Genomic DNA, 18,609 nt, shown 5'->3' with positions numbered 1-18,609 from the left:
TATTTCAACTTTTAATCTATATACTTATTTTCTTTTTGTTGCCATACAAAAAAATCTGATGTGGTCAGCACATAACCGACCGCATTGTGTATTGTCTAGTTAAATGAAAGTGTTACAGAATATTATAAAAATGTCTGTTAAATACTTCTTTCCAATTTTTAGGACATTAGTAAGCTTATACTTAACATACTTAGAAAAATGTAAATTTGGCTCTTAGTAGAGTTTCGCTTTGTGCTACCCGAATTCCCTGAAATGCTCGCCAGTTAGTTTCGATAACAACCAAAACTCAAATATCAAATTTTAAGAAATTCCATCAATTTGTTCTGTGGATATGGCGCAAAATGTAAAATCGGCCCGCAAATCAGTTCTCGAGCCCTGATCTTTCCAAAAAATTTATATGTTCATTGCTTTAATATGAGGAATTCATATATTAAATTTCAGTGAAATCGGTTGATTATTTCTCTTTAAATACACAAAAATGTATATTTGGCCCGTAGTAAACGACCAGTTGCTGATGCCTGATTTCTTCCAAAAGTTAGGAATTTTTGCGTATGAGCGAGCAAAACTTATATATGAAATTTCAAGTAAATCGCTTGAATACTTTCTTCAAAATGGTGAAAAATGTAAAATCGGCCCGCAAATCCGTTTTCGAGCCCTGATCTTTCCAAAAAATTTATATGTTCATTGTTTTAATACGAGGAGTTCATATATTAAATTTCAATGATATCGGTTGATTATTTCTCTTTATATACACAAAAATGTATATTTGGCCCGTAGTAAACGTCTAGTTGCCGATGTCTGATTTCTTCCAAAACATACGAATTTTTGCGGACGGTCGAGCTGAGCTTATATATGAAATTTCAAGTAAATCGGTTGAATACTTTCTTCAAAATGTTCAAAAATGTAAAACAGGCCCGCTAAAAAGTGCAGTTCCCGAGGCCTGATATATACCAAAAGTTGATCGATCCGTGCCATGGTGGAAACAAACTTACATATAAAATTTCATCAAAATCGGTTCAGCCGAACTTGAGATACACGCGTGCACACACAGACCGACAGACGGACAGACCGACAGACCGACAGACCGACAGACCGACAGACCGACAGGTTTCTAAAAATAGTTTATTTACACTTCCCTACTATGGAGAAGTACGTTCCCACCGAAAACTCGATATGCAAAATTTGTTGCCATCACATAACCTACCTATTGTTTACACAATACGGTCAGTAAAAAATATGGTTATAACAAAAAAGTAAAGTATTTAGCCGTAAGGTAAAGTAAAATTCCTTAATAAATTTCACTTCTTTACAAAGGAATTTAATTAGTCAAATTATTTTACAAGTGGAATGGGGAATAAAAACTATTATCAATACTTTTATTGATTTTTCTTTCGTTATTTAAGAAAAAAAATTCATTAAATTCTTTGTAATTTTTTGTTTTTTTGTATTTTTTAAGAAAAAATTATAAAATAGTTCACTGAGGCACTTACTGATTTTTCCACAGTTTTTATTCCTTATTCTTATTAACTTATTTGTGCTTTTTATCACTGTTTACTTTTTCTTTGGCTTAGGAATTACGTTACAAAAGAGAGCGGCAGAGGACTTTGCTATTTTGTTCTTTTTCTTACTTACAATAATAAAATATCAACTTAAAAATGTAAGTTTTCCAATGCGACATAAAAAATTAAGGGCAAGTGTATCTCAAGTTCTGCTGAACCGATTTTGATTAAATTATATATGTAAGTTTATTTCCACCATGGCATGGATTGATAAACTTTTGAGATATATCTGTTTTACATTTTTGACCATTTTAAAGAAACTATGCAACCGATTTGCTTGAAATTTCATATATAAGCTGCGCTCTACCGTCCGCGAAACCTCCTAAATTTTAGAAGAAATCACGTGTCATCAACTAGACGTTTACTACGGGCCAAATATACATTTTTGTGTATATAAAGAGAAATAACCAACCAATTTCATTGAAATTTAATATTTGAATTCTTCGTATTAAAACAATGAATATACAAATTTTTTGGAAAGATCAGGGCTCGAAAACTGATCTGCGGGCCGATTTTACATTTTTCACCATATCTAAGGAACGAATTGATGCAATTTCTTGAAAGTTGACATTTGAGTTCTGGTTGTTACCAAAACTAACTGGCGAGTATTTCAGGGAATTCGGGTAGCACAAAGCAAAATTCTACTAAGAGCCAATGTTCCAAAAATTGGAAAGAAGTATTTAACAGAAATTTTGATAATATTCTGTAACATTTTTACTTAACTAGACAATACACATTGCGGTCGGTTATGTGCTGACCACATCAGATTTTTTATGTATAAAGTATTTTTGAAGGCGCACAAAGTATAACTTTATTAAGGATCTTAAAACTATTTCTGTAATTCATTTCTAGTACAAGGTGACAAAAATGTGTATGCACACACAATGTGTATGGTGTTTTTAATCACTTGAAAGAGTCATTTCCGGTATGGACACGTGTATATATTGCTTGCTCTGCGTAAAATTCTGCGTTGATTCAGACATGTTCGTCCGTCCGTCCGATCGTACGATAAGTTAGAAATGAATAATGCAGTCGACACCAAAACCTTAACATTCGGAGAGCTACGAAAAGTTTTCAATTTCGGAAATATAAGTGCCAAAAATTCAAATTTTACAAATTTCGAGAGTTACTATTGTTTATAATTTTAGAAAAATGGCTATAATTTAAAATATTCGATAAGATAATAAAAACAAAAATTTTGTTCCTAAACTTTTTCGTCAGCCTCCTCCTGACTCTTAAATTTCTCCTCTTTTAATTTTTTTGTCTGTGCTTGTGTTTGTCCTATTGGATTGTGTTTAGTCTTATATAGCTAACTAATTCACACGACAAGCCCTGATAATCCGAATAAATTTGAAAACTAAAAAGACACAACTTCTATTGTAATGGTTTTACATTATTTATTATATATATTATTTATTAAAATAGCTTCTTTTACAAAAACGAATAAAATATTGGCATTTAATAAAAGTTCCATTCAATTTAGTAAAACATCTTAATGAAACTGAAAACCTGGTGTGTTCATAATAATTAAATTGCGAAGAGAATTTAAATAATAATATATTCCATCAAAACGCGACCCACGTTTTCAGTTTTTAAAATTTAAATTTATGAATAAGAGAAGAAATATTTATATGGTTGAAGTATCCAATATATGTAGATATGTAGTTTATCCACGCTAGAAAAATTTTTTTTTTATTCTATATTATTTCAATTTATTTTACTATCATTGAAAGAGATTATTGAACGTCAATAATATTAGTATTAATAGTATTAATATTCATTTTAGCTTTTGCACTTATTTCAAAATTATCAAACATAGATTTCCCTAAAATAATAATTTTATCAAGTTTTTATATGAGTGGAAACCGTTTAGAGCATGGTTGAATATTCGTACGTAATCAAAATGTTATTAAATGAAAAATGATACGTGACCATTCAAATATAAAGCAGCCATTCTTTTATATTTTAAAAATGTTTAACGTGATCTCATAACAGGGAAGAAAGATATGGGGTAATAATAGAAATTAAAGATTTGTTTTTGTTTTTTCAGAAATCATCGCTTTTAACCTCATTTTTGCTTTATTCACTCAGTTCTTTTATCATAAAAGTTCCATATATATTTTCATATCATAGATACGACTAAGTATATCTACACAAGTATTACAGTTTATTGGAAAGCACACGTATACCCACATTATTTATTGATAATATTAAATAAATTTACTATTAAGTTTATAGAAAGGTTAGATACAATCTCGTTTTTCTCTATTTTAAATTTATAAAATTCGGCAAAAATTTTTGACTCAAGTCAAAATTTAAGCGTTTACACTCTATTAACTTTTTAAGCGTTTCTACACTCAAGCATACCACACGTACATAGAATGTAGTAAATACGCAATATTTAAAAATTTTAATAAACACAAAGTCAATGATAAGGGAACAGCTTAACTTTCAACTGAACAGTAATCTTTATTTATGGGTTATTATATTATGCAATTATTTTTTCTGCGTCATGTTGATTATGTAAAAACATTACTTTTCTAAAAATTTCACACAACAATTATCGCTGAATATCAACTTTCAATAATCATTTAAAATTAAGCAACCATAAATTTAAAAAAAATTAAGTAAGCGACGGATAATTTGATCCCATTATACTAAAATTTTTTTAATTAAGTAGCTGCAAGATAGCAAATTTTGAGCAGTTACATTATTATACGTTTAATATAAAACTATTGCAGTTCTTTTGTAGGCTTCAAATTAAAATTCATGTTATTCCGTTTTCTATTATATGGTTCTTGTTACATAAAGAATTAATGGTGTAAATTCATTTGTATTAAACGAAAACATTCAACAATACAAACAAAAGAATATAGTTGCAGAAGTTAGTGCACAAACATGACTTTGGATGCTGTTTTTTATTTTATCTACATACATACATACGTATTTTGTGTTTTATTTCACTAAAAATTAAATTGGATCAAATGGGTTATAAACTTTATTCCATCAGGATGAATATGAAAAAACTTAAAAAAATTGTTACAGAACTACAAAAATTTTTTTATATTTTCAATGTTGAGACTAGGGAAGAGACTTGTATGTACATATATATAACTTATAAAAAAACGTATAATCATGTGTTCGTACATCTAGGTGTTCTACTTTATGTTTTACTTGAATAAAAGAAATTAAATAACTTTTTATGTTCAAACATTAAACATTTTATATGAACGGTGAAAATTGTATTATATTTTTTCTATGGTTGAAGGAATACTAGTATTTTCCGTTTCTGGTTGAGGAAAATCGCAAAAACATTTACATATATTAAAAATGCATATTAAATTAACATGATAGGAGGTTTAAATTTGATACGACCTAAAATTTAATATTCCCCCTATAATATCATTTCAGATGATACAGAGTAAGAAAATATTCTTCAATCTTTTATTGCAGTGTTGCGATTTGCGACCCGATAAGAAAATTAATTTTTTATTCCAATTGAAAATTTTGATTTTTGATCAGAAAAGTTTGTTACCGATTCATGATTTCCAATGAAAATGAAATAAACTTTTGCAAATGCATTTTTAACGACGAGTTACTTAATATTAAAAATATACCTTTTTAAGTACTGAAGCTGTGAAGATCAAATAAATGAAAGTTAAATATGTTTTGTACAACGTTTGAAATTTATTTCTTTACATGATATACCCTTATTTTCGAATTTTTGCAAAAGGATCCTTTAATCGGCTTTTTTTTTGCTAGAAATGTCATACTTTGCAGCTAGTTAAAAAATTATTTTTGCGAAAATTATTAACTATTAATTCTTAAATATTGTAAAGTTTCTACTTTTGTCTCTAAAGTACTTCTTGTTGCACCAGCAAAACACATTTACAATTGTACAACTGCACACACTTCATTTTATACAGAAAACGAAATTGCTTTTAGGATTTTATAAATCCTTTAATTTTTTGCTATCTATTTTGCCAATTAAATAGAATTTTCATTAAAAAAATGTGTACTTAGTAATACCTTTTAATATTAACTTATAAAAAGTTAATTAAATTTGTTGTTTTTTCACTATTTAATTTCAATTTTTATTACAAATTTATAGATTTTGAATTAAGAGAAGCACAAATTCATCAATAATATTTATGAAAATAATCTCATTAAATCATTTATTAATTATTATTCTCATATAATTTAAAATTTTCATTCAACGGGCTACTTTATTGCCATTATAAAAATTTAATTTTGAACTAAAATTTTTGCTTAAAAGTGTTAAATAGAACATTACATCATTAAAGACAAATAACTGAAACTAAAATTCAGAATAAATTCAAAATTTAGTTTTTCTCTTACAAATACAATAAAAAGATAAAAATAACATTTCATGAAAGTGAAGTAAGTAGATGAGCGCTGTTAAAAATCTGTCAACGAAAGAATTAGGCAGTTTTATCAGAAAAATATTTCTTTACAAGGAATGTGAAAACCAGATATAAATTTGCATCAAAATCGAATAATATTTAATAAAAAATTCTTCAAATTGGCTTGAAATTTCGCTCATATAAGTTGACAGTACGAAAAGTCACCTTCTACACATTTAAAAGAAATCACGTGTCAGCAATGATCAACTTTTCAGATTTACTAAAATAATCGACCAACTTCGTTGAAATTAAATGTATTCAGCGTGTTAAAACTTTGAAGAAGACTGGAAGATAAAAAGGAATTTCTATAATATGGTGGCAAATCAAAAAAAAGAGTTTCTAATGGAAAATCCTTTTGAGAAAAATAATAAATGAAGATCCAAATTTTCCTTTTGCACGAATAATCACGTGATCATTCACCGTGTTCATATTTTTTCACTGTTCAATTCAAAATTACGTAAAGCTATTCTAACAACTCGAAAAGTGTTGCCATCCTAAATCTTTTTTGAAGTGCCGCTTTAAAAGCCCAACCTACTTCTAACTCAAAACTGCTAATATAGTTTTTAAATTTTAAAAACACTTAAAAAGTCCAAAATAATCTATTATTCTCAAAGTTTTGGTCCTGCTATTTTTGGTAAATTTCACGTAATATAATTAAATTTATATGCTGATTCAAACAAACTTTAATATAAACATAAATACTATTTTAGAAACAGAATGAAAAGCAAAAGATTTTTTTTTCGGAATGCAATAAAATTTTCAATTTTAGGATTAACGAGAAAAAATAGAGTTGACCGTGTCAAATGTATGATATAATTCGTTTTTAATAGGGCAATTACCATAATAAATCATTTGTGAAAATTTGGTGAATTTAGCTCAATTAGTTTTTGAGTTACCGTTGGGTCGGACGGAGACCGACAGACGGACGAGGACCGACAGACGGACAGAAAAAGTTAAATCCTTTTTTATACTTGAGTCTATATCTTAGACGATTATTTCTTAGCGTTACAAATGGTAAAGCAAATTTACTATACCCTTCGAACATACGTTCGTATGGGTATAATGATGGCCAATTTTACCCAGTCTAGTATTCAAAAACAAATTTAACAAAATTGTTTTTTTAGATACTTTTTAAACTCAAATTTCCGGTTTTCGCCATATACACATACATACATATGTATTTATGTATTTGTAGAAAGTTTCGACTATTAAAATTTATATTGTACCTACAAATAGAAGATTAATCATAAATTAAAAATTTGCATAATAGCTATTTCCAGTTGCAATTTATCTAATCTTTACACTACTTTTTTTACAATTACGTCAATTTTTAATTTATTTGCAACCGTGTTTCTATTACGATGTTATCAAAAATTTATTTGTAAAATATGTGCATTAATATAATAGTTTATGTTTGTATATATTTGATACTTAAAGGTCTATTTTCACGTATTTATGAAATTTCTGAAAAGTGTTGCAGTTCGATCATAAATTTATTTTCTCCTCTTATCTATAACGCTATATTTTACTATATGAAGTAAATACATAATTGAAATCACATCCAACCGCATTCACACTTTATTTATTTATAATAATTCAGAAACCTTTTCTATACTGTCTTATATTGTGAACTGGAAGTCGATTAATGTATGTGTAGTGTTTGTAACGTTGCAGACCTATTGAACATATCCAATATCTAGTTATATTTTCGATATAAATATTATCTAGCCTACTACATAGTGTATATTATAAATCCTTGAATTATTTTGAAACCCCTGTGGAATAAATCCTTAAAATAGATTTTAATTCTTTATTTATGTAAATGCAAATTTAAATAAATAAAGGACAATAAGTAAAATAGGAGAAATTTTTCAAAACAGAAAATTTCAAATACTTTAGCAAATATTAAATTTCTAAAACAGAAACCAGTATGAAAAAAAAAATTAATTCGTTGCATTTGAAAAGAAGAAATTTGAAAACCAACACTTTTATAGATATTTTATTTGTAAAGGGTGATTTGTTAAGAGGTGTTTTTTGTTGCTAAACTTATGAAACCTTTAAGAACGGTTTAATATAACACTTCAAGATATTATTGAAATTTACCCGAGGTTTGCATTTAAAAACCTTTCAAAAATAAGACGGATGTTCGTGCTGTTAACATAAACAATATTAGCAACACGAATTATAAAATTTAATTCCAACAGCATTGCACCCTTCGACTTACAGAAATCAAAATTATTGATGTAATAATTTCAAGAAAAGAACTTTTCCAACATTGTCGAGGTTATAAGATCGGTATATACGATTGACTCTTTTCAAGTATTTCCAGCAAAGCTATGGAAATTCCTAGATTTTGACTGAAAAAAAATTAATTTTCGGTAAACTTAAATTCAATTTTTTGAACCATTTGAACGAATTCGAGTTTTTTTGAGCTTAAAAAAACCACCCTTTACAAGAATTTATTTGAAAAACAAAATTGTTCAAATTTAATTCCATTAAATTAAACACATTGAGTAGATTTTATTTTAGTGTTAACTTTGAATTCTATTAAATGCAAAAATATGCATTCGTTGTTTAAAATAAATTTAAATATGTACAAAAATTAGGAAGAATTTTGATTTAGGAGAATACAGTTCTACTGAAGCATTACGAAATATGATAATTCACTTTAAAATTATTGAGAATCTCTAATCCTATTGAGAATACAGAACTAAAGTGAATAAAGTGTTATATTTTAAAATTTTGAAAGCAAATTAAATTACAAATTCTGTGAAATTAGATATATAAATTCTCCGTTAGAAATGAACTACAGATTTACAGAAATAATCACTTAGGAGTTTTACTGTTAATGTATTTACTTTAATGTGATTCGATTTGAACTATTTGTTTGTTTGTTATGATTATATGACATTTTGGACAATATAGTAAAATTTTTAGTACTTTTTGAAAAATTTATTGAAAAAACAAGTAAAAACGTTTCAGTCGGTATAAACCGATTGAATTATACCCTGCACCTTTCGTTATTGTGTAGCAATTACTCGAACCTGTGAGATCATTCTATAGAAACTTCACGGACATGTCTGACCTATCATTCAACATCCGACTGCCAAGTTTCATCAATCTGACCTTATAATTTTTCAAAATATTTAAAATTAGCTTTTGGAGTTGTATGGTAAGTACCTAAACCTGTCAAGCAATTTCATCAAAACTTCACCAATATATCTGATCTATAATCGGACACACAACTGCCAAGTTTCATGAATCTGACTTTATTATTTTTCCATATATTAAGAATAAGCTTTTAGACTTGTATGGGATCTACTCGAACCTGTTAAGCAATTCCACCACAACTTCAGAAATATGTCTGACCCATAATTGGACACATGACTGCCAAGTTTCATGAATCTGACTTTATTATTTTTCCAAATATTAAGAATAAGCTTTTAGACTTGTATGGGAGCTACTCGAACCTGTCAAGCAATCGCATCAAAACTTTAGAAATATGTCTGACCCATAATTGGACACACGACTGCCAAGTCTCATGAATTTGACTTTATTATTTTTCCAAATATTTAAAATAAGCTTTTGGGGTTGTATGGCAAGTACCCGAACCTGTCAAGCAATTCCACTAAAACTTCACAAATATATCTGATCTATAATCGGACACACAACTGCCAAGTTTCATGAATCTAACTTTATTTTTTTTCCAAATATTTAAAATTAACTTATGGAGTTGTATGGCAGGTACCCGAACCTGTCAAGCAATTCCTCCAAAACTTCGGAAATATATTTGACCTATAATTGGACACATCACTGCCAAGTTTCATGAATCTGACTTTATTATTTTGCCGAATATAAAAAATTTGCTTTTGGAGTTGTATGGCAGCCACCCGAACCGGTGCAGCTATCCCATTATAATTTTTAGAGCCTGTGTAGAATATAATTGGACACATGTATACAAAATTTTATATTTATAGCTTTATTAGTTTTTGAAATATTTAAAATAAACTCTTGGAGTTGTATGGCAGCTACCCGAACCCGTTGTCCGACTTAGTCCAATAACAATAGGGTTCGTCCTTGGCACAAAAGAAAAAACTTGTGAAAGTTTGGTGTCGATTGCATTATTCGTTTTTGAGTTATCGTGCGATCGGACGGACGGACGGACGGACGGACGGACATGTCTAAATCGACGCAGAATTTTACGCTGAGCAAGAATATATATATATGTCCATACCGCAGATGACTCCTTCAAGTAGTTACAAACTCCATACCAAAGTTAATATACCCTTCACGAAGTGCAGGGTATAATAATATGTTTTGAAGTTATGACTTCAACTAGAGTAATTTAAAACACATATGATTTTGCTAGAAAAAAATTATTGCGGTTGCTTTATCAAATTCTTATACCAAAAGTAATAAAATTATTGATATGAATAGGTCAACTAGTTGAAAATCTTACAACTCCCAATATTTAATATATAAAGATGTCTCGTCTACTTACTTCATTATTAATTTACTTAATTTCGGCATTCAACAAAAAAATTTATTTTTAAAAAATTTACATTACTATATAAACTATATGACAAAATCTGTTTGTCACAATTCCAAGTCACGAATTGGGACGAAAGTAATTTTGTGAGAATTAAATGCATCAATCGTTAAAGTTTCTAAATTTATAACCAAACATAAATTTTTTATCAACTTTTTGACTACATAATACATAAGGCATGGTCCTGATAGTTAAACAAGATAATTCTAATCTAATAAATTTTTTCTTAAACAATAATATGATTTTCTTTTATTACATTGAACAACATAATATGTATTTTTACATGTCTACTTACATATATGTATGTACATAAAATTTTAAAGGAACGAGATTTAAATAATAACAATAACTTTGAATTACGTTTCATATAATATGTATTTGATGCTTGTAGAAAACAAAGTGAATCATCTAGACTCTTTTACGATACCCCAAATATTTTTTTAAAAATAAAACTTAAATTTCATTAGAATGACGAATATTTCAATGAAATGACCTTGAACCACCATAAATTTTACGATTTTGACCTTTCTATTCATGATAATCTTATTAAAAAACTTATGCGCACTTGATTGTCTGTTAGGGAAGAGAAAAATACATGCATATAAAATGTGCATTTGTTAAATCCTTATTCTCCTGTATCTCTTTAAGAAAGGATACTTTTCGTAATTTGAATGAAACCCATTTCTAGAATGGGAACCCAGCGGTATACTGAAAAATAACATTACCTGTTATGCTTTTTCTTATGTTTGGTTAAGTTACGTTACATAAAAAATTCCTGAAATTTACTAAAATATATACATATCTATCTATATATATGTATAGATGTTAAAGAGAGTAAAAAAGTATGGAAGTTTATTTTGAATTGTGTTACCCCAGTGAAAATTGAAATATTGTTGTAATAAAGTGCATTTGGTAATTTTATTTTTTTCTGGTGTGACATTTATCATTACAGCTTTTTGTTTTTATTGAAATTTGGAAATAATGTTTCGGAAACAATAGGCTTCGAAAATTTAAATTTAATGAATTTCAGAAGGCAATAGCTTGAGGGGCACTTTTTTCAATTTAGTGTTTAAAGTACATACTTGATTTTACGTACTTAATTTGTCTATAACTAATCGAATATATATTAATAAAATAGAATACGAAAGAAAATTCAATTATTTTAATAGATCGTAGAATAATTGAATTTACTTCTACATAAAATAAATTTTATAGCTCATATTTTATGCTCTTTCCAATCAAGTTTATCAAATTCTATTTGACGACAAAGAGAGGAGCTGTAAAAATAAAACAAGTAAGGGCAAAAATGTTTTTTCGGAAAGAGATTTAAAAAGTTTTTGTCAAAAATTTAACAATTTTCTTCTACAAATTCACTTCAACGATTCCTATACAATATTACGGTATCTTCAAAATATCCTTTTTGCTTTTACAAAATTTAAGAAAAAAACACGATGTATGTATATGTATTTGAAAAACTATCGTTCATAAGAGATCAAAATAACTTTTATTTTATTAAAATTTTTTTGTATTAAAATTAAAAACAAGTAGAAAAAGCAGATGGTATCATTTTCATTCAAAAGATCCTGATATATACATAATAGAATTTTCTAAAATTAATAAATATTAAAAAAAAAATAAAAAATACTTAGGGGATTAATACTCGTATTTGAACAAAACATTACTCTTTAATACTTTAAGGAAAATTTAGTTGACAAGAATTTTATTTGAAAATATTTTACATGTCATATGATGCTTAACAAGAGCATGAAAACCAATTTTAAATGAAATTTCTGAAATAAATGATAATGTTCTGTTGTAAGATTCATATTTTTATGCTTCACTTTGAAAGACGTAGGCAGGCTTTTAGCACAAAAAATTTAATTTAACTAACATAATTTATATCGAATTTTTATACGGAGCAAGATTATCATATTATATTTTTATTTTTACTACGGTGCTCATATACACTAGTCATTTCTGATTTTCAAAAACTATTTGTTCTTCAATAACCAGCAAATAAGTATGCAAAAAAACACTTTTTAAATTCTTAATAAATTTTTTGGTGGCACAATAATATTGTCCACACAAGCAAGAAATTCAAATACCCTTTTTAAAGAAAATTCACATAATGTGATTCTTGATAGACGAGTTTTTCTTTTTAAGGATTATTTTTATTTAAAGGTGATTAAACTGTGCAATAAAGTTTGTTTTTATATTTTACGGTCATATTTCTAACCGTACGAACGTATGTTCGAAGGGTATACTAAATTTGCCTTACCGTTTGTAACGCTAAGAAATAACGGTGTTAGATATAGACTCAAGTGTATGTTTTTGATCAGCGTCAAATTCTGAGTTGATTTAGCTTTGTCTGTCCGTCCGTCCGTCCGTCCGTTCGTCCGAACGATAACTCAAAAACTAATTAAGCTAAGTTCACCAAATATTCACAAATAATTTATTATAGTAAGTGCCAGAACCTTATTTAAATTGGACATGATCGGGGCACCGGTTCGGGTAGCTGCCATACAACTTCAAAAGTTATTTGACTATATTTCAGAAACTATTAAAACTATGGTATTGAAATTTCACACAAACGAATATATTAGTAGGGCTCATAAAAGTCGTTGAAATTACTTGGCTCCTTCTGGTACCTGCCATACAACTTCAAAAGTTATTTGGCTATATCTCAGAAACTATAAAAACTGTGATATTGAGATTTCACAAGTGAATATATTAGTAGGGCCGATGTGCTTGATAAAATTCGCTAAAATTTCTTGCCTCTTTCTGGTAGCTGCCATACAACTTCAATAGTAGTTTGGCACATACAGTAGATATTTTAAAAACCACATAGTACTGAAATTTTGCATAAATTAATATGGTAATCCTGCAACTTAAAGTCATAGTCTGCCCCATGGTTAGTTATAGCACATTAGCTATTCGCACATAGGATAACAAATTCGTACGGGTATCACAGAGTTGACAAGGTCAACTCTATTTTTTTTCTCGTTTTAAATTATTTTTAACAAATTTACGTAAATACACGTGTACGTTTCTAACATTGAACTTTTAAAATCATAAATCTGATTAATTTTAATGTGTTAGTCGAAAAAGGTTGAAATACATACACATGTATATGAGTTGATTAATTATACAAATTTAAAAAAAAAAACAAGTAAAAACGTTTCAGTCGGTATAAACCGACCGAATTATACCTTGACAATCTGAGTTTAAAAATTTGTTTTTGAAAAAGAATTTAAAACTAGCTGTCATTGTTATATACCAATTATTCGAACCTGCCTTATAATTGGACAAACAACTGCCAAGTTTCATGAGTGCAGCCATTCCATTAAAGTTATATGTAAAATGTAATTGTAACTAATTTGTAAAATTATATTAATATCTCTATATAGGTTTTCAAAATATTTAAAAAAACTTCTTAGAGTAGTATGGTAGCTACCTAAACCCGTTGTCCGAATTGGACCAATTACAATAGCAACCGTGCTTGGCAGAAAAGAAAAAACTCGGAAAAGTTTGGTTTCGATTACATTATTCGTTTTTGAGTTCTTGTGCAGAAGGTATAATGATAGAGTTGATCGGTTAAATACTAACACAAAAATTTTGCATTGCAGAATTTTATATTTGGACGTGTTTCATTATTGATTTAAAGAAAGATCAAGAAAATTCCAAATTGATGTTAAAAAGACTTATAGTAACATCAGGATTTTTAGCACTTTTCCACAAAAATTTTGAAATATGTGCTTATTAGTTTCACGCTGTCGATCCGTTCGCCAGTTTGTCTGTGTGTCAATTTATAAAGTTTTACATCTTTTGAAATAGAAAGTTGAAATTTTATATGTAAATACATCTGTACCAAAAACTTATTTCGGTAGAACGAAATTTTTACCCCTAACAATTGTAGCGCTTCAAAGTCCTAAAAATACCATTTCTGTAAATATTTATTGTATAGCGAAACCACAAACATTTTTTAAATTCTGTGTAGACCGAAAAGTAGTATCAGCGCTACCAAAGTTGAACTTTAAAAAAAACAAATGGTGGTTAAAATTAACCGTTATCTATAATACGTTTTTTAGAAATTTTTAATATTGTTTTTCTTCTAAAGGACAACTTGTAGGAGTCTGAAATTTTACCAGCTGTTAGATTCTAACAAATAGCTTATTTCGTTAGAAGAATTTTTTTTGTTACTACCGTCCCCTTTCAACTCATCGCCTCTCAAAATTTGTAAAAATTAAGTTTTCGACACCTTATATTATCGAAACTGCAAGCTTTTCTAAGTTTCTATAAATATACAGAAAGCTAAAATTAAATGCTGTATCATAATAATATGTAACTTTTTATCTTAATTCACGCAATTAACCTTTCAATTTACTATTATGTTAACGCCTCTTTTAGTTTTCTCTTGTCTCATCTGAAATACATGCAACCTCTTGCAATATTTTGTTACATATGTATGTATATGGGTAAAAGTAATTTCAATCACGTAATACCTACATAGATTGCTTTAAAAAGCCAGCACGTACTATTATTTATACAAGTATATGAGGAATAATTCGACTTAGTCACAGAATCAAAATGCCCATAGGAGTCTTCTTAAACATAATTCATTGTCATGACAACACTAAATTTAAAATTACAAAATTAAATTTTTTAAGAAAATTATAATCATGAGGCAAATTCTTAAATTTCTCAAACCAAAAATTATTAATATTTTTTTTAAACAAGATTAAAATTTAAATATTTGAAAAGAAATGGATTTTTGTGTAGAAGAATTTTCTATTTAACTATTAATTAAAATTTTCATATTTAATATCCATGAGTATAGCAACCATAAATAAATTTAAGTATAACGTTGAGATTTGAAATATTGATCAACAAATTATATTGTGGTTATGTCTAGACCTTCAGATTTGATAGCAAAATGTGTAAGTTATGGTCTTTACCATATACATAGGTATGTATGTATATACTAATTTATGTTAACACTTAATAAAATTTAAACAATTTGTTGCAAGAAAATGTTAATTTAAATAAAAGAGACGGTTTCTAAATTTAAGTTTGCGCTCATATACCTTCTTGATATAAATATGCATATCTACATATATGTACATATGCATATATTGCATGCAAATAATTAATTAGTTTTTCTAGAAACAAAGACGTTATCAAGCTATATGAAAGGCGGCTTTTGGAAAAATCGTATTTTGTACTTATAAGAAAATAGCAATTATTGCTTATGGCACATTTTGGGTCAAGAAAAACTGACAATGACTAGCAGTAATGGACAGTATTTTCTAGTTTCGAAATTCAAAGCTTTTTCTAAAATGAATCTCTACTTTTTCCCTAATATATCACATCCCTAATATTTCACATTTTGGCATTTCGTATTTACAGTTATAATTTGTATATAGCTTACGGTTACATGCTCAACTTTGTATTAGGCTAACAAAGAGATTGAAAGTTTTACCAAGTGTAATTTGTTAGTTGAATACTAAAAATAGCAAATCAGGTAACATTCAAAATTTCTAACTCCTGAATTCCGATATAATACCATAATTTATGCAGAAATATTTTTTTACATTCTCATTTTTCATCCAAGTATTATTAAAATCGTTTCCGCTTCAAAATTTTTAAAACAAAATAAAAAATATTTAGCATAGTTACCCTACACTTTTTTTGTTTCAAGCTTGTTGTGAACCGTCTAAAATAATAAATCAAATTAAAAAGTCTTATAAATTTGACGTATTGTTGTCTTTTAGCACATACAATACTAAATTGGATTTTTAATCTGACAAGACCAAATAAAAAAGAAACAAAGTATTCAAGCATTAACATGAGCAGAACAAAAATTAAAAATATTAAATCCTTTTACACGGTTATAAAAAACACATTTCCTACTGTTATTTCAGCTTGTTGAAAAATGTAAAATCTTCAAAACACAATTCTTTATTTAAATCCAAAATAATAAAGGCTAAAAAACACTATGCATATAAAGCTATACGTACTTGAAAAAGTATGTTATATTTTCGTGATCGTAGCCAAAAAAAGGTACAGTATACGTTAACATCCAAATGTTACCACCACCACAATCATAATATGGTTTTGACCATCTACCATCTTCATATTTTACGGCCAATATTTCATCTTCTTCGCGTACCGTACTATTAGAATACAGATGAAAAGCTGAAAATAAAAAAAAAAATAAAATTTATTACAAAATTATTTTTCAATATTGAAAAAATGAATTCGAAAAAGTGTTAATAACATTTAAGTCCTAAAACTCGTTACCAATTAAATAGGAAGTTTCTGATACATAATCGACCTATTCAGAAAAAATATATGCTTGCATGTGTCAAAAAAATTTTTATATGCCGAATTTCATTTTGTAAAAAAAATTTTAATTTTTGTAAAAGTTAACTAGAAAAAAATTTATATAAAACTTAAGAGTATTTTACCTTAGATCCACTCGCTTCATATTGTCCGTGGAGTCAAAAATGTTCAATTCCCTTTCATCACTTTTAACAACTCGTCTACCTTTGGTCAACGTTTCAGTTGCTCGGAAAAAATTATGTAAAATATCGATTTATGATTAACAATAGACTACTGTTTGAGTGTTTTTATACGCGTACGAACGTATGTTCGAAAGATATACTAAATTTGCCGTAGCGTTTGTAACGCTAACAAATAATGCTCCCAGAAGTAGACTCAAGTGTATGTTTTTGATCAGCGTCGAATTCTGAGTTGATTTAGCTTTGTCTGTCCGTCTGTCCGTCCGTTCCAACGATAACTGAAAAACTAATTGAGCTAAGTTCACCAAATTTTCACAAATTATTCATTATAGTAAATGCCAGAACCCTATTCAAATTAGATATGACCGAAGTACTAGTTCGGGTAGCATCCATACAATTTCAAAATTTATTTGACTATATCTTAGAAACTATAAAAGGTATGGTGTTGAAATTTGGCACAAGTAAGTATATTAGTAGGGCTGTGTTTGATAAAAGTCATTGAAATTGCTTGGCTCCTTCTGGAAGCTGCCATACAACTTCAAAAGTTACTTGGCCACATCTAAAAAAACTATAACAGCTGTGTTATTGAAATTGATACATATAGCCAAAAGTTATTTGGCTATATGTATCTCAGAAACTATAAAAGCTGTGATATGGAAATTTCACACAAAAGAATATATTAGTAGGGCCAATGCGTTTGATTAAAGTCGTTGAAATTGCTTGGCTCTTTCTGGTAGCAGCCATAGAACTTCAATAGTTTGACCATATCTTAGAAAATATTGAAAATACAGTACTGAAATTTTGCATTGTTTAATATGGTTATACGACAACTTAAAGTCATAGTTTGTCTCATGGCTTATTTAGGATAACAAATTCGTACGGGTATCACAGAGTTGACACGATCAACTCAATTTTTTCTCGTTTTTCTTTGAAACAAAAAAAACTCCGCGCTTTAACTTTTTAACTTGCTAATGGATTTATCATAAACCTAATAGCAAAAATCAATATCAAAAGTATTTGAACCAGATGCCGTTATGTTTACGTTTCAATGAAAGTAAAAAAAAAAAAACAAAACTATTGTAAATAGAGTCAACCCAACTGGCATTAAAATTTTAATTGAAAGCTTTACAATCATTTTTGTTCTCAATTTTTAAACCTGCATATATCATACAGCCATTATTAATTAAATTTTGGATTTCTGTGAGCATCAATATAGTTTTGCAAACCTACGTAAGTGAATGATAATTTCAATATCTTTTTAAAAATAACTTAGAAAGTTTTATACATTACCATAAAAAACACAGAATACAAACTCTGAATGTAATCTTCCCGATTCTGAGATTCACGGACGAATTATGAATTTTCGTGAGAATAGATTCTGTGAACATTGAGATACAAGAGCGCATAAACAGACAAACTAACATCATCCAAAAAATAATCAGTTTACGTAAAAGCATTTCCTTTGAAAAACATGTGAAGTTTGGAGCGATCGCAATCATTTTTACTGAATATTTGGTGATTGAAAATGTACAGATACAAGAATGTTTAAAATGAAA

General features: G+C 28.0%; 1 protein-coding gene across 1 annotated transcript in view; it reads right to left on the bottom strand.

The window, feature by feature from the left end:
- The window catches only part of LOC129611022 (uncharacterized), a 149,391-nt gene that overhangs the window by 60,099 nt on the left and 70,683 nt on the right, over positions 1-18,609 (bottom strand). The window contains exon 4 of the mRNA XM_055523927.1: positions 16,550-16,727. Within this exon, the coding sequence (XP_055379902.1) occupies positions 16,550-16,727 (178 nt within the window). The remainder of the gene's footprint in view (positions 1-16,549; positions 16,728-18,609) is intronic.

This window comes from Condylostylus longicornis, unplaced genomic scaffold, assembly GCF_029603195.1.
Source record: "Condylostylus longicornis isolate FDR11 unplaced genomic scaffold, ASM2960319v2 ptg000048l, whole genome shotgun sequence".
Lineage (NCBI taxonomy): Eukaryota > Metazoa > Arthropoda > Insecta > Diptera > Dolichopodidae > Condylostylus > Condylostylus longicornis.
The sequence above is the reverse complement of the archived record's forward strand: the minus strand, read 5'-3'. Positions and strand labels throughout refer to the sequence as shown.